At 40.5% G+C, this 21,466-nt stretch overlaps 1 protein-coding gene across 1 annotated transcript in view; it reads right to left on the minus strand.

Moving 5' to 3' along the window:
* Positions 1 to 19: 19 nt before the first annotated feature.
* Positions 20 to 21,466, minus strand: part of SLC37A3 (solute carrier family 37 member 3) — a 55,012-nt gene continuing 33,565 nt past the window's right edge. The window contains exon 15 of the mRNA XM_090043282.1: positions 20 to 20,655. Within this exon, the coding sequence (XP_089899408.1) occupies positions 20,563 to 20,655 (93 nt within the window). The 3' untranslated portion in view covers positions 20 to 20,562. The remainder of the gene's footprint in view (positions 20,656 to 21,466) is intronic.

The raw sequence follows: 21,466 nt of genomic DNA on the forward strand, positions 1-21,466 counted from the left end.
CTGAGCAGCTGGTTGATCTGCCTGTCTGATAGAGGGAAACCATCCAAGCTAAGCCAGCATCCTTAATCACAGAAATAGCAGCAGGGTAGGCAAGAGGGAGGCCATGAACTAGAATACAGGAAAACAACAATAACCAAAGACAGAAAAGGCTCTGTGGGTGAATCTGGTATCTTTTATTAGACCAATTTAAATAGATGGGCAAAAATTTTTTAGCAAGCTTTCAGGTTTAGAAACCTTTCATCAAGCTGAGGAAGTCTGCAGCTGGTGTGTGCTCTTCCTGGATGGAATGAACAGTAAATAAGCCAGAGGCTGATATGCATACAAGTCAGGCAGTGAACCTACACCCCAATAACTGAAGAGACATCATATAAATATAGCCAATAGTTAAAAGGAACACAACAAGACTTGATTCTCTGCCCCTAACCTCCTCCCCTGCCACCAACTTTACAGAGAAGGTTAAGTAGAAGCTGCCCAGGGGTGTGGGCAAGTTTTATTTTTAGAAGCTAAATGACCAGGTGGCAAGGTACATCATCATCACACATGACAACATACATTTTTCTCTAGTTGAATAGAAATTAGAAGCTTTACCTATGCTAAAGGCCTAGCACTAGAGTATTCAATTGAAGATCAAAGCAAAAAATCAATATAACTATTGGAATGTGCACTAATTTGCTAGGTTATATATTAAGTTTAAAAAACACAACAAACAAGGTAAAAATAGTTCCTTAGTCACTACCACTAGATGCAAGTTTCTTACTCAGATTTGTAAAACAAAATCTAGTTTTCTTGAGCTTCCTGACAGTGTCTCTAATACTTTGCTGTTGGTCAGTTCTACGAGTTAATATTAGTATACTTGAGTTAAGGTTTTAGGTAGAACTAAAAAACAGTCTGCCAGGGTGTGAAACAAAAGAGAGATATTACTAGGAATGGCTAGCAGACAGCAAAATTGTGGAAGAAAGGATAGTTTGAATAATGGAACATCAAGACTATTAAAAAGAAGAGTGGGTTGTTAACACCTGTGGAGAGGAAAGGGATCCACAGGAATCAGGTAGATGACAATGAGCCATGAAGTCAACCGACTCCATCAGCTTTGCCTAAATGGAAATGCTGCTGCCACTCCCAGGCAGTTGGTTTTAAAAGTTTGAGTGGAGCAAAAATCAAAGAGAAGTAACAACTGCACCAGTGCAACCCCCCCCTAGATCTGCCCCTGACCAGGGGTCCACTCATCTGAGAGTGGAGGGGATAGGCTGGATAGAGAACTGACATACATGCCACTCTGGAGGCAGAGGGATATGTTAGTCAGGCCATCAGGGTAAAACCCTTCTTTTACAAGAAGCATCCTGGAATCTTTATCACCTATACAGAGTACACAGTACTTTGGTCTCATTCAAATGCCCATTACAGTAATCTGCAAAGATCCCAGTGTACCTATGCATTTCAGAGCAAAGAGTCTGAAGTCAGTCCATCCATGACTTGATTTGGAGAATCTTGAAGACAGGCCAGGAATTTCAGACCTGAGATTTAGACCACTCAGCCAGAACTGCAAGCAAGGAAGACAGAAAGGAAATTCTAAATATTTGTCCACCTCAGTTTCTACAGTAATAAACACTATAGAAAGCCTTGCAAGTAGAATAATATATCTTCGTAAAAAGCCTGAGGAGCAGCCACCCCCATGGATGACAGTAGAGTGTTCGACATTCAAAAGGGACACGAGTCAGATGGAGAAAGCTCTGGATCAGTACTACAAACTTCATTCCTTAAGAAGATTAAAAGAGGATTTCTTAGAGACATCATCCCAAATCATACACACAGTTTGAGTTAACAACCATACTGGGAGAAGGGGAATTTTAATGGTTTACTTCAAACTGAACAAGATTGTTCTAATAAAATAGTAATTAAATGAATAAGAGACCCAGGGGGAGCATAAGTACACAGACACAGTATGTTCATGGTCATCATCAGTACATGACTCAACATAACTAGATTAGGAGTTTTAATATCAAAGAACCATAGCCAGAGCTTACTAACTGCATCATGCTGTGCATGGTCACTGTGACTTTGACCAGGGAGAATAAAGGCAACAGTCTGAAGAACTGATTTTTTTCCATTTTAAACACAAAAAACATCTTTTCAAGGACAGAGCACCTTGTAATTTAAGTCACGCCTTCCTTTCATTCTCAGAGCAGTTTTCTGATTGTCTCTTGAGGGGAGTTGAAAAGCTCATGCTGCCTTTGTGGGCAGCAGAATAAAACCATGCTATTAGATTTGTGCCAGCAAACCTTCCTCACATAGACGAAGATCCAATGACTTCATAGAGTTTTGTATGGGCACAAAGGGCCACCTGCCCAGATTGGGTCACAAAACTGATACATGAAGATTAATAGATATAAAGGCCAGAAGGGACAACCATGACCATTTAGTCCAGGGGTGGCCAACCTGCAGCAGGCGCACCCCAGGTGGCATTGGCAGCTTGTATATGTGGCAAATGGCAGGCCAGGGAGGGGACAGGCAGCACAGTGGCAGAAAGTAGAGCAGCAGATAGGGCAAACAGCACAGGGCATGGAGAAGAAAGCAGAGCAGCATATTTGTTGGAGGAAGGGGATTGGAATGGAATTCAGGGAAAGTGTGAGGCTAATTTGTGACAAACTTGCCAATAAGGTTGGCCCCTACGGAGTCTACCCTGTAAAGAGCACTACCGAGTAATTTCTATGTTAATCTCAGGTCTTTTATTTCATTTGAAAGAGATCTAGTCTTGATTAAAGATGGCCAGTGACCCAAAAAAATCACCACATGCCACAGCATATTGTTTTAGTGTTTAATACCATCACTGTTAAAAATACACCTTAAACTGAAAATATGGTATGCTAAAATATGGGGCATTCTGGGGATAGAGAAACTGTACTATCAGGTTAGATTATTAACCAAGAGACAAGAGGAACAGATATTTAGAAATATGGATTCCATTCCTGACTTGCACTGGGGGGACAAACTAACCAGCCAATAAGCTAGTCTCTAGCCAGATTCTTTAAATTAATTCATAACATTATATTGACAGAAGCAGTGATAATTTATAGGAGTTGTAGATCATTTACTTTGTAAAAATGTAATAACATCAAACTGACAATGTCTGTAAATTCCTCCTGTGTTGGAGTTTTATTTCTACAGTTGCATGAATAAAAAAAAAAAAATTATCTAATTTAAGTCGTCTAGTTTCAGCTTCCAACCCTTGCCTATCTTTCTTGATTAAAGATAATCCACAATCAGAAATGTCCTCCCCATGTGGTTACTTGTGGGCTCTGATGGCTTTATCAACTACTGAAAGGCAACCATAAAACATAGCTATCTCTGGAATGAAACGTAGCAGCAACAGTGTATTGCAAAGGCATAATGAAAGGTTTCTGCATCTTGGGCAGGCAGTAGTGACAAGGGCCATAGCAACAGCTGAGCCAGTGACAGTGGCCATTCTTGTGCCCCTCTGAAGTCGGCAGCCAGGGCTGGTGCCCTGATCACCCACTCTAATTACATTACTGGTGCACAGTATTTTAGGAACAACACTTAGAGGTACCCTAGCCAATTCAAACTACAGGAGAAATGTAGGCAGACAGGGTGTCATTACCAGAGTTGGAATTTGGCCTGGACACCATGGAGATGAAACACAGCAGATGGTCAAGGTATACATAGGAAGCATATGCACAGCACCTGGCTGAGGAACAATTACTATAATAGAACAAAAAAGATAACTTGACAAAGAAGGCCAGAGACCTAGAAAATAAGAGAATCAGGAAAGGGAAGCTCTCCCCAAAAGTTTAAGCTTCCAAATGGAATATAGTACAATGTCTATGAATAAACTGAAGTTAGAGCAGAGGAAGACAGACAAATCCCAGGTTACATTAGTTTGACTGCTGAGTTCAGAAGTGGGAGAAGAAAAAAAAAAAGTAACACCCCAATTCAGAGGGTGGGTAATGTGCATCATTTTCTATGCCACCCCAAGAATCTCAACATCATCTCACAACTTTCAGCACTTCTGGAACATGGAATCCTAGCAAGTGGCCAGTACATTTATCTTCATTACTCATTAACTAAATAATGACTGCTGAAAAGCCACTGAGATGATATCGCAAGTCTGCCCAATGGCTTGACTTATTCCAGAATCAGCAGCCACATTTCCATTCATTCAGCCTCTGCAATCTGCCCAGCAGTCACTGGGGCTAGGGAAAATTCAGCTCTGTTGAACCAAATGTAAAAGTCTTAAAGTGTGCTTGAAATAGCCACTAGGAATGGCTTCTGACAGGCATTGTTAGAGGCAGTACCATAGACAAAGCTCTACTCCAGTTTAGCTCAGACTAAATCATGGGTTGATTAAAAAAAAAAAAACCAAACATTCCAACAGACTGCAATTGCCCTTGAGTGGCACAGTCTTGTGGACAGGTTTGTAAATGCTCCAGACCCATGTTATTGTAAGGGATATCTTTAAAAAACATTAACCACATTTATTTTCCCAGACTAAGGCCCCACCATGCAAACACTTATATGAGTAGCTTTACACACACAAAGAGTTCCATTAAGGACTACTGGTGTGGTTAAGAGTTGGCAAGCTGAGGGCCTTGGATGATGAAATATTTAAGTAGTAAAACTGTTGTGAAAGTACCAGTGATGGGGAAGGGAGGGGGCAAGGGCAGGGAAACAGGCAGACAATATCTCAGGGTAGAATAAAGAGTGTTGAACATTAGTCTAATGAAATTAACAGCCCTACTGGAGTGAGACCTGAACTCCCAGTCTCAGACAGAAAATTACCTAAACTTTACAAGGTCTGGAAAGACCACCAAAATGCTATACCCAAGACAGCTGCCATTAAACATACACACCTGCAGTGCACACAGAGAAATAAGGCCCCACCACTAGGTAACCCCCTGGCTGTTGGAAGCCAAATTCATTGTACTCACAGCTTGGTTACAAAAATAAAACCATCTCCTTTTACCAGATCAGACAAGTTGGAGTTGGAGTTAGAGCTCAGTTTTCCCTCTATGTCCACAAACAAAAGACCTTCCTGGCAGTGTATCTGCTATGTAAACCTTAAAGATAAACAAATCCAGAACTGCAGACGACATTTATCACCCACTTTAAAGCAGAGATGCTTGGACTTAATCCCTAGGAGAGGCACATCATCTGGCAGTCTCTGGTTTATGAGGAAGCAATGAGACCTAAATTGGAAGTGATAGGCTACTTTAGATGCCTCAGTATTGTCTAAAAGTTGACTAGCCAAAAGCTTCTTACTTTAAAAGTGGAATGACGGCTTTCATGCAACTCCTGAATCTCTTATCATTTTCTGCCCAAAACATACACTTCTCATTTGTGTGTGTAGATGCAGATTTCTATAATTGCATATACGCTTGAGTGGGTTGACCACGCAACCTGTTTTTGCAAGGACAGTCCCATATTTAAGCCCTATCCCAGGTATTCCACCCCGCCCCCCCCCAAAAAAAATTGGCTATTTGCCCTGGTTTCTTTTGCCAGCTGATGTATTGCATACTCATAATAAAATATTTTTGCATCTTATTATGTAAAAAGAAACCTAATTGCTTTTCTTCCCTCCCCATTCCCTTCACATTTTATACTAACATCCCAACATTCTACAACTTGGTTTGATTTACTATAGGCAGTGATGGCATACAATAGCAGCTCTGGGATCTACCGACCCACATCAGGTGCACATACAGTGCCTTGCCAACTCCTGTACATGAGGTTACTGAAGTTATCAGCAGTGTTTGCTACGTCACAAAAAACACACCTGTTCCTTTAATGAACACCTACAAAATCAACTGAAGTTTTGTTTTTTTTAAAAAAGACTTTCGACTGCAATGCATTAGCAGCCACCAACAGCCAAGTTATATGCCAGACTTGAAGAGCACATTTTTCAATTGCTCCCAGTGGCCACTGTGACATTACTCAGCATGTTCAGACAAAAAAAAAAAAACCACAAAAAGGCTGAAAGAAGCAACTCCAAGCATTTCAAAACACAGAAGCCAATCAAATTTTCACTAGAGGGACTGTTCCCTTGCTATTCTGTGCGACACAGACATAGTTTCAGGTCAAGTAATTATATATCACAGTTACATTAAGAAACTTTACAAACCTAAGTTTTCGTCTGCTTACGCAAAATCTGAGGCCATTAATTTGCGCTGTAGTGGCTCCTTCATTAAACACAACTAGTGCATTGTGATTTGGAGGAGTACCCAATTTATTACATTTAGCGTGAATACATTAAACAAAAAGAAGCAAAAGCCATTTCCTGTTCTTGTATGCTGTGTTCTTCCAATTAGAGGATTTAGTACAAAAATTACTGAGTTTTCTTACTGCATGAAACATCTGATGTAGCATGTGTATTTCTCCAGCAACTGAGTGAGAAGACTCTCTTAGTGCCAAGCTTGTTGGAATTTGTGCGGATGATACTAGTGCTAATTCTGGTGGTGCCAGACATGCTGGAAAAAACAATTTGTGATGATAACTCCAAGCCAAACTAGGAGGAGATTTTTGGTATTGGTTGTGGTGCTCATATTGTACATAACTGCCTCCAAAATGTGATCGACTGTCTTCCCATAGACTTGGAGAGGTTTGCTGCAAATACCATCACATTTACACTGTACACATTGAAGAGCTGAAAGACTTCTGCCGATTTGTCGATCTCAAGCATCTTAAATTACTAGAGAATGGCAGCACATGAATGCCAGTGCTAGGACCAGAATTTTGTTGATTTTTGATGGCCTTAACGAATGCTTCCTTTCTCAAGACAAAGACCTGAAAGTCTTCAGTGACCCTAGCACTAAATTGTGGCTTGCCTTTGTCAGTAAATAAACAGCCATGTTTCAGAAGACTGTAAAGGTGATCAAGAAAAACGATTTGATGGTAACAGAAATCACGCTGCATGTGTTCCCCACAGGAGAATTTAGCAGAGATACTTAGAGAAAGATGTCACAACAGAAACAAAGAGCTTACTGCTGTCTCTTGTAAACTGTGGGCAAATGAAGAAAGAATTTGACAATGCAGTTGACAATTTTAACACAACATGCCTGCCCTACTTAAAGCACTGGAAACCTGCCTTTGAGCTCGAGTGGGCCCTGCTGAGAAATATACCAGTATGAGACTAAATACAAGACAGCCTTGCTACATGCGTAGCTAGAATTCCCACCTTAAGTATATTGGAGGATCATATTTTTGATGAGTGGGCAAATGCAAAAAAAAAACCCCAAACCCCAATCAGCTCTCATCATCTTTCTGACTGGAACTGCCAGAGAACACCCATTGTTGAAAAGCGACTGAACGTTTTTCAAAAGATGGACAAGACAGTACAATACAGAAATCTAGCTAAGGCTGTGGAATTTGCGCAGTGTTTGCTGGACACCACAGCTCCTGTTGAACGTGCCTTCTCATTAACGAACTATGTGTAGTGTCCTAAAATAAAAAAAGTAAAATCACATCTGAATGTCTTCACCATGAAGGCTATATTGCCTACACAAGTAAAATTTGATCTGGATTGTACTGTGTTGTGACAAGCTGCTGAAAGACAAGCAGACCCTCCAAAAATTAGCAGTGACAGAGAAATACAACTGGCAACAACCAACTTCACACTCTGGAAGGCAACAAGACAAGGAAGGACATCAGTAACTACTTTATTGTAAGTACATACTCTGACTGTTTATGCTGTTTGTAGGGGGGAAGCTACTGTGTTGATTAACTTATGAAGTCAAACCTGCTTGATCTCTTCGAAGTGATTTCAAGTGTTTCTCACTGTATTGCATAATTCTTATTTCTTACATTTTGCATACGCAAGTGAACACCCTTGAACACTAGTAAAATCTTACCAGGTGTCCCATTTTCAGCAGAGGGAAATATGGTCACCCCACTTGAGCATCAACTTTTTTGCTTTTTCTGGAGTCAGGAAGAGGAAAACACACTGCTCCCCAGAGTTGATTTTATAAAATAAAAGTTTTCTGAGAGGCAGTCTGGTTTAGTGAGCTGAGCACAGGGCAAGCAGCACAGGACTCCTAATGTTTAAGCCCCAGTTTGATTCCCTTTCTGGCTTTAGCCAAGTCACACACATTGAGTTTCTGCACCTGAGAGAGGAATATAGCATTCACCTGTCCTGCAGGCAGGCTGAGAGGACTAGATATTTTACACAGTGCTTTAAAAGGATAAGAGATGTAAGTTTAGCCATATTGATCTAAGGACATAGGCAGACAAGGTTCTTTGGGTGAATCTGATATCTTTTATTAGGCTAACTTAAACAGTTGGGGAAAAAAGATTAGCAAGCTTTTGGGTTTAAAAAGCCTTCATCAGGCTGAGGAAGCCTCTGAAGTTGATGTGTGCTCTTCCTGGATGGAATGAATAGTAAAGCAGCCAGACGCTGGTATGCATACAAGACAGGCAGTCAGTGAAGATGTAAAGTGAGGAGTCACTGGGTGAGAGACAGGCTTTTGGGGGGTGGGGGAGAGAAAAGAGGGATGAATGTAACAGTTAAATAGTGGAGAGGTACCTGAGGAGTCAGATGTCAGGCAGATTATGTGTTACAAATCGAATGTCTGTGTTTAGCCCATGATTTTTTGTATCCAAGAGGTTGATGAAGTGAAGTTCATAGGCTTGTCTTTGAGAAGTGTTTTGTAAGTTCCCTTTGAGGATTAGAACTGAGAGATTGGAGAGAGAGTGGTTTTCTTGTGTGAAATGTGCTCACTGGTAATTGGGTATTTTTGTCTTTGATAGATTTCCAGTGTGTGTTCATTCTGGTGCACAGTTTTTGTTTGGTCTCTCCTACATATTTTCCATCAGGGTATTTGGTGCATTGGATGAGATATATTGCATTTCTATTTCATATATTACATTTATATTACATTAAAAGGATAACACACTGTATATTAATTTTTAGCCCCTGCAAAGGTTGAAATGTAGAATTCCCTTTACTTTTCAGGAAAGATGTGTGCATGCACTAACTTATCTCTCTGAATTTATTTCTTCTGAAACAAAGAAACAAAATGACTGGATATTAACATTTCAAAACTTCTCCAGAGACCATACTGTGAAAGCACTTACCCCTTTATTACATCAAGGCTTCAGCTCTACTGGTCTCATTGTGGAGACACCTGTTAAACATTAAAGCAGCCCCAGCTCAGTATGGGTCCCTGGTCTTTTGCAGACAGCCTGTAGATCCTTTCTCCAGGCACCCACACTAGTAAGAACTGTAGTAGGTTAGTATCACCTGTAAGATGTTCTTTACTTTATTTAAAGCAGCTTGCCAAATCAGAAGATCCTTGGTGATCAGTTTTGAGGTCACTCAGCTCCTACAGGGCCTGATGCAAAGCCCTCAGGAACTCAATGGAAACATTTAGTTAGATTCCCAGGAGTTTGGCATTAGGCCTACATAGCACTCTTCCTTTACTGACTGGTAAGAATAGCACTAGGGAAGGGAAGGGAAGGAAAAGAAAAGCATGATCAACCCTCCTTTCCTCAGTCTCCAGCTTCATGCCTTCTATTTCAACGTATTTAGAGTGAAATGTCACTGCACCAAGGGATATAAAGAAAGCTGGAACGTGATTTACAACAATCATCCACTTACACAAGAATGACATGGACTTTAGACTTTACAAGCTGATTCCTCTCAAGTTTAGGGGTGTATTGTTTTGTGTGTCACCCTTCAAAAATAAGTCCAATTTTGACAAGGCACCTTTAAATGCAGTGTGTGATTTTAGTGTTAAAAGATGTGCCATTTTTCACTCTGCATATCATACACATTGTTTTCTAGCATGAGAACAGTTGTGTCATCTCTGCATTGTGCTAGTCAGTCTCATTTCCCAAAACTGTTTCACACTGACTTAAGACTGAAGCATTGCTCTTTAAATCTGCTCTGCCAGCAATCCCCTGCTCCAACCACCAATGCACACCCACATATGCAAACACAGCTTCATTTCCTGGTTTTGTTTGGTCATGAGAGAGTCAGTAAATGCAAATCAAACACTACTAACAGAAGTCCTGTTTGTTTCTTCACTACAGACAAAATTAATGAAAGGCTTTCACTCTGTTTATACTGGCATTATACCCAATGTATCAGTTTAACTGAGGAAAGAAAACCATACTAATCATGGACACACACATGGCATTTGCTGACCTGTAACACCAGCAAGGGAGGGTCTTTTACAGAAAACCTTTGAATATTTGTCTCCATCAGATGGAAAGCCAGTGGTATTACACATATGCCCACAGAACTACCTATATCCCAAGGCAGAAAAGATAGCTTGATAGAACCCATGCTGCACACTCAATATGTCCTACTTTTTCACTGAAGCTTTTAATCAGCAGTGGATTTGCTTCTTTAACAAGAAAAAGGTTACAGAAAGGCCTGGAGCACCAAACAAGAAAAACAAGACTGATCTTCATTTACAGAAAGCAAGGAACCAGCCATCCGCCTAGTTATGGAGTGACTCACTAGGCCCTTTGTTTTTCACATAAAAATCCAAGACCAATAAGGTGAAAACAACTAGCAAAGATAGAAGGCATCTCTGTGTAGGTTTCCATTTCAGAAAAGCTGATGAATGAGAAACCACAGTTTAACCAAGTGATTATTTATATGCATCTTTCAAGCTGTCGCAGTGACTGCACTTACTAAAATCTTGAATCTCTGAAAGATGCCTGTAGATTTCAGCATCAGTTTACTGTGCAAATCCTCATGCAATGGCAGTTACACAACAAATATGTTTATCTAGAAATCATGCTATTCTCACCCATCAATATTAACATATTACTGAGCACTCCACGTTCACTGTTGATAAATTCACAGTTCTCCCGCAGTCCTTGATTTTGGGACACCCCCATTCCAGGAATGATTAAGACAACCGGAAAGATTAATTGCCTTTCTAATATCTTGCATTGTCAACTCATCCTGTCTGAAGCAACTCCCTTGAGGGCAAGGTGAGATCTTGACACTGCAGAATTAGCTGCTGTGTTAAGGTCAGAATCACAAACTGAAACATATGACTAATCTCTACACAACTAAGCTTAAGAAATGTTTCACAAGTTGGGGTCCCCCCCCCAAGGGTGAGAAAACCAATAGCAGGTATATGTATCCCTATTCATTTTAAATACAGTTCTGAAAACAGCGTTGAAGTTGGCTCACCACACTTTGATGCTATAAATTTTACTGAAGTCGTTGCATCCGATTTTCAGTTCTTGGACCTCCCTCTACCCCCACCCCACCTCGGGTGAAACTAGCTGCATTCTGGACAACTAACAAGTTCTTAAGTCTTCTCAGATAGCCCACTACCAGCCAAATCTGCATGAAGCTGGGACAGTGTGACTGAAATGAGGGAGAGCTAACCCAACTTGTTTTGTAGTAGACAGATGTTAAATTGTAATCTTTTAACAATTAATTTAAAACAGCTTGTTACAAAAGTGGGATTTTTATCTTTTTGTAAAAAATAAATCACACAGCATATCCTGTGCATCTCATAGAACTCTATGTTAATCTTAAATGTTGCTAAAACAATGCACACTTACAGTAATTAACCACCAACCTACGTTAAAGAGAGGAATTTTAGGGTAGATGAAAAATGTCTTCTATTTTATTGGTAAAGTAATGAAGGGTACATCAGTTTACCTACTAATAAAAATCTTTTCATGAATTGCAGTCCCAGAACCTGCTTCACAATAGAGCATGTTGCTATGAACACCAAAGTACAAGCTTGCCTGTAACAACTGTATGGGTGATTTCCCAGTTAACCTAGATTTCTAAGGCATTTTCCTTATGGTGCCCTGTAAGCTTGTACTTTAAAAAGAATTATTTTTTTCTTTCTGAAAGGAGCTTATTGCACGTAGTACGTGTGTGAGAGTGATAGTAGGGACAAGGACTGAGATCAAGCGCACATTGTGCTAGTCACTGTACAAATAATAAAAGATAGTCCCTGCCCCAAGCTGAGATGGATGGTCCAGTGGTTAAGGTGTTATCCACGAACTTGAAACGAAGTCACTGGCTGCTCCCATAACCTTTGAAGTCACTGAGGCTCTCATCATCTTAGGTCTCTGTGATGGGGAGAATAGCATTTACCTCAATAAATGAGGATCAATAAATTAAAGGTTGTGAGGCATTCAAAAACTACAGTAATGGAGACCATGCAAAAACCTTAAGACAGACAGAAATGGACTATGGTCTAGATAGAGACAGGCACTTCTCTCCCTCTTCCTAATCCTCATTATTCCTATTTTACAGCGGAATGAAAAAGATTAAAGAGACTTGTCCAGGAAGCCTGACAGGAAGTCAACACTATAGCCCTCATTTCCTGAGGCTCAGTTCAGGGTCTGAAATCATCTTTCCTCTTTGAGGAAGGAGTGTTGCTCCTTTTAAAACAATATTTTCTGTGTTATAATGGAAAGTATGCATTTAAAGAAACAATGAAGGATTAGCGGTATTTGTTGTGAATATAGCTTCTATTTTATTTTCTCTCTACCATTGCAACTACTAAATTTAGAAAAACACAGCAGAAAGTCCAGTGTGGGTTTAAGGGCCAAAACAGATTACTGGTGGAATGGGAAATCTTCCGTGATGTCCTGCCTCCTACTGCTTTTCCCCTCCTTCAAAGGCCCCACTGTGTCCCTCATTTCTGGTTGTAGAAGGCAAGCAGCACAGTTCCCTCTAGATGCCATCAGCAGCATGCCTTCCGCTCTGGTGGGAAGTGGCTCAGACAAAGCACGCATCACCCAGAAGTTAGCTGCAGCATCACCACACCCTGCCATTCCAGCAATGTAAGGGATCATATGCCAAACCCCTCTGCACCTACCATTTCAAACACTTGGCCAAGTCAGACTTTTAATTTGTAAAACCTGCCTTTTCTTGATGTCTCAAACCCCATTGTCTATACTGCCACATGCCTCTGTCTGCTTTGTAAAGTAATGGATATGGCTGTGGATATCAAGTCGAACACAAAGTATTGTTTTATATCACGTATTTAACTTAAACCAGTTAGAAAAGCACAGCAGTAACTTTGTCCAACTGGTGGCCCAAGGGCTGCATGTGGCCCCTGAGTGGCTACCACATAGCTGCAGGGCCTACAGTTGCCTCTGCCACAACCACAGGGGAGGGCTGTGCACTACTGGCACTGTCCACACAGCTGGAAAGGATCCCATGATGAGGGGGAAGTAGGTAAGGCAATCCTGGGGGCCTGCAGCATATGGCTGGCACAGTGTTCGGCTCCCGGCCACACTGAAATTGGACAGCCCTGACTGAGACCGTATCTGTTTCCTTCCCAGATATGAAGGAAGGCACTTTGGATCTGAAAGCTTGTCTAACATCTCTCTCAACCATAAAGATGGTCTAATAAAAGATATCATCTGCCCAACCCCCATGCTTTCTATTCATTTCCTGGATAATCACAGCTACAACATTGCAACTCGTGTAAAATAAACACAGACAATCCCTATCCTTAAAGCCCTTAAGAACTGACATAGGAGTGGGAGTCAAAACTCCTGGGTTTTATTTCTAGCCTCTAAGTTCTGTGCCTTGGCTCATCCCTCAATAAAACATAGCTAATACCTACAGCACAGCACATTTGTAAAGATCTGGGAAGGCAAGACAGTAGGAGATGCACAAACCCTGTTTTTAGTCTGAATAATTGCTCCCTATGACATTATGCAGAGGAGTTCTGGATGCCCCAGGCAAGCTTTGCAGGTGAAAAGGGAAAAGTGACAACTCTTCTCTCTCCATACATTAGAAGACAAAAATTCCTGCATCAGTTTAAGATTCAAATTTCTATGGTAACAGCTGCAACGGAAAAGATCCAAGTAGGATTTACTGTAGTAAAACTACTTAGCCAAGAACTACCAGTGGAGAAGAGGGCTGAGGGGAATAGACAGAGCATAGCTTTGAAAGAAATTAATTCCCTTGGGACAGCTCCAGCAGACAACAGGAGATGACAACTCAACAGCTCACTGTTTTTGACAACTAACCAGTCTGTCTAGTGGAAAGCAACTGTTTTCCAGTGTAAGGGCTGTTTCCTTCTTTTCACCTACTGTTGAAGCATGTGGTGTTCCTCCTCATTTTGGGAACTAACTAAGCTGCACGTACTATATCATTGTGCGCTTTTCCAGGTAAGTGGATGAGTATGTTGGGACAGTAACCTATGGAGCCAGACAGAATCTATCTGCTCTACTTAATTCAAATACACTGTATGCAAGTACTACCCTCGGCTATGAAGAAGACTCTTTAGAGTAGAACTATTAATGCTTTGAGCACGTACTATGTAAATACATTTAATTCCTGACACTTTATTATTATACCTCTCCCCTACCATCTTTAAATGCTCAAAGGAAGTTGGGTGCATTTGTACAAAGCCAAAGGCTTCAGGAGTTTTAATCCACACCCTAACAGAAGGAATAGTTCTTTGTCAGTCACATCCACCCATACAATGATTATGCTACAACGTTCACTTCGTTAGCACGGAATGTACTGGTGTCTTTTCCAGGCAGGAAGACAGCTGATGTAAGCAGGGCAGGGAAGAAAGAAAAAAGAGTTGTGGGCCAAATTTTACCAACAGGTTAGGATTGGGATGAATCTGGTCCTGTATACATTATTTAAAGAGTGAATATGTAGTCTCACATGACACTGGACAGGAGTAAAATCTCAGCTCCAAAGGGGTAAGACTGCACTGCATAACAACAAAACCACTTTGTAGTTCTCTGGCACATTTTAGTACAGGATACAAAAAAGTGATTTTAACATAATTCTAAGTTAAGTCTCAGCAGGCAGGTAAAGATCTTACACCACAAGTGGCTTGAGTGCCTTAATCAGTCAAAGGCATGAACAAAATACAAAAAAGAATACAAACCAGCCTAGAATTTCAAGTACAATGGGGCAGGAGCCACCTTCCCCACTCTCATCTATAAATCACAAAAACACGCATCTGCAACAGGAATCCTGCTTTAGCAGTCAGGAACTGCCCAAACTAGCGAAGGCAAGGCACTAGTTTAAAGGTATCCTTATTTTCCAGCTGCCCTGGGATGAAATGTATTGTGTTGTTTTGGATGCTTAAATGATGCAGAATATGAAAGGTCCTCCCTAAGAGTGTGTCTGTCAGCCTGGAGTTTGTGTCTATTCATTTCTTTCTGAGAAAAATGCATGAAGCACTAATTTGTGAGACAAACGGGATGCTTGGCTGGATGAACCAGTGTGGTGTGAGCCAGTATGTTTCTTAGGGTCTTTCCAATTCCTCTTGCTAACACAGCTCTGACACCACAGACAATTATGAAGTTAAAATAACAACAACAATCACCATCCACTTAGTAATCCACAGCACTCCTGCTTCACATACCTCGGGCTACAATGGCAGGTGCCTGCTTTCAGTTCCCATACCATTGCCAGAAGTAAAGAGACATGGCAGACTATGAACCCTGCTCCAAGAAGCAACTGAGTACTTCAGTCCAATGGGATCAGAAGACTAGTGCACATGGCAAGGGACAAGCCAAGGAAGAAAGTGGTGATGGAAAGAAGTAGCATTCCCTGACAAAAGGAGGGGAGGAGAAGCACACCCTCCATCCAGTTTGATGGACTCCCTCTCCCCCCAAGTTTGGTAAGTTCTTCAGTACTCTTAGCCCTGTTACTAGCTGTACATAAGCAGCAAGCTTGAGGTGCATGCCCTTCCATGTGCACTTGAGATGGCTGTGGAAAACCAGTCCCACCTGCCAAACTGAAAAGCCAGTGCCCTTTGCCAACAGGGCACAAGAAAATGGATAAAGGATTTCTTCCACTGGATTCTAGAGCCAAAGCGTGTCGAAGACTATGGCTCATTCTGAATCTGAGACCTCAACCAATGTTACAAAACACTTTTTTAAGCTCTTGTCTCTGTATTTCTATTCTTGTAGAGAGGCAGAGGAGTTGTGTGCTCTGGATGAGCTATTTACTTATAGGCTTAAAAATAAATCCATATGGAGTGAACATGAGGTGTTCCCAAACCTGCCAAGATAACTGAAGGACAGAAATCAGAGGAATTCAAGTGTTCAGATACAGAATTTACTCTACTTCATCAACTACTCCTGTCAAGCCCACTTTAGCGTGTTCAAAAACCATAGAGACTGTTCCTAATAAGATACTCATATAGGAACCCTGCTAAACTATCCCATCTAGTAGTTTGAAATATACTGGAGAAAGAAAAATCTTCAATGTCTTTTGATGCTACCGTTTAATCTCATGGTTGCAATGGTTTTCATAGGCCCCATGGATTTAATGAAGCAAAGACATCAACTTCAAAATACATGGCATCCTGGAGAAGCTCACACAGAAGCCAACGAGAACTTTCAGAATAAGTTGTCAAATTCTTACTTCATAACGACAGGTACATCCTACCCTACACTGGAAGGACATGTAGAACAGGTTCACAGGCAGCACATTCTGTCCCTTCCAGAAGTCCAAATACCAAGGACGGATTTAGGAACTCAACAGAGGACGTGCTTGTTTTTAGCATCTCAGAGAGCTACCGGCAGCTGAAAAAAAGAATCAGCACTTTACAGAAATGGAGGAAGCAGACTGTACTTTGTCAGAAAACCCTTGTAGTATGGAATTGATGTTTTCTGAAACTTTCAAAGCCAACTCATGCCTGAAAAAAGGAACTGTTTGCAGATAGGACTAAGCAGACTGATAATTGATCCATTTTGATGGTCTCTGGATCAGGGAGAATGTTACTCAAATAGAGTAAACTACTTAGAGATAGCTCAGCAAAAACCAGTATGATGCACAAGAGTTAAACAAGACTAAACTATTGAAATACTTTCTCCATGTATGGTAGGGAAGGGAAGAAAAGGACTTTCAGGTGACTTCCCCCTTGCACTGTAGTAGCTAAAATCCTGACCAAATTCAGGAAAAAGTTGCATAGGATCAATCTTCTTAATCTACTATTGGTAAAACTCTGGTTCCTACTATTATTGGTGATGGTAATGGTAAATACCATCAGGCTGAGATATTTGTTGTGTCTGATTGAACAGAACCAGGGTTTTTCAACACGGGATTTGCACTAATATGACTGAATGGATCCAGATTAACTAATGTGTCTATGCACTATGTTCATGCAGCTTAAAACAAGTCTATTACTGGACACCATTCTAAGATGCAAAACTAGCGAGTCTGGCATGAAGGGGCAGCTAGTACATTTCCTTTTTGTTTTCATCAACATGATACACCACCCCTAAATCTGTCATGTTTAGAGCAACAGCCAAACACCTGGGAATTGTGTGAAAAGTGCCACCCTTCTTGTTACTTTGAAGCAAAACAATATTCCTCCTATCCTGCTTGCCTCTGGTGATCATGATAACAGCCATAATAATGGGGGGCTGTTTGTATTCTTTTTCAAAAACATGCTACAGTAAGAGAAGTTTGCTTATAAGTATTCTGGGGGTAAAAGCCACTGCTGAGGCATGCGGAAACATGGAAGTAGAATGGAAAGGAGATAATTGCGAATTTTCCTGAATTAAAACAGGTAAGTTTTATGGAGGGACTATGAAAATGCATGTTGAGAGGTATTTCTAGAAAGCTAGATCATATCCAAGCCCAAACTTACAGCAGACTATAAGGCAAGAACCCAATTACAAAGCTCCCTACTGTGTCTACTTATAGACAAAATTCAAGTGCAATTGCAGGTTTGTATTCTTAAAATGAGCCAAAGGAGAGCAGTCAAGTTGCGTGTCAAGTACTGAACAAACAGCACATGACTAAGTGCAGAGGAGACAAAAAATAAATAAATCAGGAAAATCAAGTAAGTAATGTGCTTTTGCTTCTTTACCAGAGGCCATTAATCACACCATACTCTGCGTCTCTTGCCAGCCAGTCTCACAAAACTACCCATGAAGTTAAGCAGGTGTGCCAAACTGACAAGCAGCAACATGTATTCTCCTTTGTTTAAGTGTTAGTAAGAACTAGGGAATGAGAGTGCTGATTAAAATCACACGTCGTGGGCAACGGCTGTGTCGGTTCAGTTCTTCAGAAGTGCTTATATAAGGATAGATGCACTAACACGTTACACCTGTACCCAAGAATTATATTTTTAAAAAGGAAGTTCTGTTTCACGAACTTTGCTTTTGCAAGGGTGGGTTGTAATAAAACACAGAGAATTCCACATCAATTCACCAAAAATAATTTATTTATGTGAAATTGATTTGGATATTGGTCAGAATCAAAGCATTCCCCATCTGTACTCCTTGAGGAAATACATAGCTCAAAAGGGCCCACGATAAATATATTTAAGACTTAGACAGAAGAAAGAACGTGTAGCCAGCCAAGTTCTAACCACAAAACAGACCATGCTCCAAGAACACATGTGAACAGTAGTTAGTGTGTAGATGGAGCCTTGGCAGCCTATTTGATATTTTTGCAAAAGGGAACACTTCACGTCAACTGTACTGATTTGCACTAAAATCTTCAAATGTTTGTTTCCATAAAAATGTATTTGGCCCCTGGATGGTTAACCAAAATGTTTATCTGGGATTGGAATCCAAAACCTCAAAATTTTCAGATGAACACACAGACTGCCACCACCCATTTCAAACATGAAATTCAAGGGGTTTGCTTCCGTTGGAAAACTGACTAATGTCAAGCTTGGGATTTGAACAACTAACTGAAGGCTGCAATCTTGCAACAAACTGAGGGCACATATCAGGTCCCCAGTCACTTATGATCACTCCTATTTATAATGGCAAAAATTTGAACAAGAGGACAAAGTCCTCTTAGTATATCCGTAGTATGATTAACTGCAAATTCTCCTCAAATTACTGAAGTTTGATGGTTAAGTGAAAGAAGAGAAAAGGAGATCTGAAAGCAGAAATCATCCATAAAGAGGAAGCAAACTTGATGAAAAACAGCAGAACAGTGCAACTGCATAATCCCAGGAAATGAAGTTGTGAAACTGGTTCGCATGGCAAGGAGTAACAAACAATCACTGGGCAACACCTGACTACAGAGAAACTGCAAGACACTAACAATGCTCCACTCATCACAACCATCACAACTACCATTTGTATTTGTAAGTTTAAAAAAAAATTACTGTACATTATGTTTAAAAAAAGACAAAATTTCTACTTTAAAAAGTCCTTTTCAAGGTTTCAGTTATTTAAGAATATTTTCCATCCTGGCAACAATGATTAATTGGACTAAATATTTCACTGAAGTCTTATTCAAATTATTTTTTTGGAGCCAACAGGAGTTATCTAAAGGCAGAAAATGGGGTGGGGGGGGTGAGGGAAACATTGCACAGCTGAGCAACTGGATCATTGATCTGGTTCAGGAGGTGACTGGCAAACAGCTCAATTAACAGATAAATGACAAATGTTAGCTGCATTTCTTAATACACAACTAGAAGCTGCTCAGATACAAATGTAGCAAGTGTCACATAAAAAAAGCTATGTAAAATAGAATTACTTGTTTTTGTAGCTGGCTTACCTCTATTTGTCTAATAAACTATGTTGCCAATTATGAACCATGGAATCTGAAGTTCTCTCTTTTCCTAAAGAGCCAGGGAAGCATGGGCAAGAGCAGTGCAGGTTTCCTTATGCTGCTTTGCTAATGTACTACAAAAGTCTGCAATGACCATGTCAAAGGACAAGCTCATGTCATTCAATCCCAGATCTTCTCTGCCAGGCCTGGACAACCGAGATACAGACACCTGTTCAAGGACAATTGAACAGTGATGGCGCTTCTTTCAGAAAGGTCATCAGACAAACATTAGATACCCACAGTAATGACTTTTGGGTGGTGTCCATCAGCTATAGATTCATAAAGACAATTTGGTACTGAAAGTATCTGCATCTCATTCCTGATCCCAAAGCCATCCAAGTAATCTTGTGGACTAAATATCTTCTATGCAGATGTTCATGATACAGTATTACTTCACTATTCTATAATATTTGACTACTAAAATGTTCTGAAATTTCAATCCAATTTTCCAGACTTCAGTAATAATCAAAAACAGATCAAGTATGGAGAAATAATCTAAATATGAAATATATTACCAGAGGACAGCAGAGGTTAATCTGTGGAAGGACTTAGCAAAGCTATTTCCAAGACATCTGGGAAGTAAAATCCCAAGAAAATCACACAGAAGCAAAATCCATGTTTACAAATTTAGACTATTCATGACATGAACCATTTCTTTTCCCCAGCAGAGTTACCCTGTTTGGACAGGTTTTCCATCTTCAATTTTAAATATATTTGACTCTTGGCAGGACATCCACAAGAAAAGCCAGGAAAGAGTGCAGCAATGAAAACACAAAAGAGGAGGGGAGGGATTAGAAAGTGCTTGCTGACTTGAAAAGCTCTGGTAGGGTATGAAGGCCAATTCAGTTCCTCGAGTTCAGAATAGTAGCTCCACGATCCATTTGGCTATTTGGATACTGTAACATCAAGTTCCCAAAGGCAACTCAATACAATCTTTTCAGTTAGCATGATTTTGTGTGCAGGTGGAAAAAAAAAACTCCCATAAAACCTTCCAGAGTTTTGACTGATCTCCCAGTTGGTGATTTCCCCTGGACAGTTTTTGAGGGAGGCAAGAGTCATCCAGTCAGCCTACGCAAACATCTCTCTTGCAGAAGCAATCTGATTTCCCTCACTACTAAGGGTGAAATGAACAGGATTGTTGAACTTATCTGCAGAAAAGAACAAATTAAGAACAATTAGCACATTCACATACTGTTGCAATTCCACTTAGCATCTTCTCATTGCATTTTAGAGACTGGTAGGAATAGAAAACTGGTGATAAAAGAGAAATCTGCCTACCAAATAAAAGGACATAGAAGGACACTGAACTTTCAGGAAACCTACAGCTTCTTCCCTGCATAATGATTTTGCCTTTGGCCACTGCCCTCTCTATCAAAGCAGTTCTTCCAGCTGTACAGGAAGGAAAATCAAAGAACATTGCAAGCTATCACTTCACCCATAATGGAGATGTGGGGATTATACCACCCTCCCCATCTCTGCAAACCTGAGGATTTGAGGATCTGAACTCTAATTTTCATAGACAAAGCACCACTGCGTTGCCACTATATTGAGCCAGCTTTGCTCAGCATTTTTGTTTCAGGCCTTCAAAATCTCACCATCCCTATAGCCCACTCCCAAAGAACTGCATAAGTTAGCAGCTCAACATCATCTCCTTGAACTACACTGGAAACTTAGTAACTTCATACACAGCAGAGCTGGAACAGGAGGAGCTCTGTCTTAGAAAACTGGAGAGAAGCTTGAACTAGAATCAACACTATTTTTATGGTTGCACATAAGCACATAAAAATTTTAAATGAGCGATATCAAGAACTTTGCTTTCCATCACCTGAAATACTTTTTAAAAAATTCAATTAATATCTTCCTGTTGGACAATAACGACCAACTTCCATTTTTTTGCACAGTCGAAGGAACTAATATTAACATGGTAGATGCTGATAATTTTCTGGTAGCCTCATAGCA

Source organism: Crocodylus siamensis, chromosome 4 (assembly GCF_052110815.1).
Source record: "Crocodylus siamensis isolate JL-2025a chromosome 4, ASM5211081v1, whole genome shotgun sequence".
Classification (NCBI taxonomy): Eukaryota; Metazoa; Chordata; order Crocodylia; family Crocodylidae; genus Crocodylus; species Crocodylus siamensis.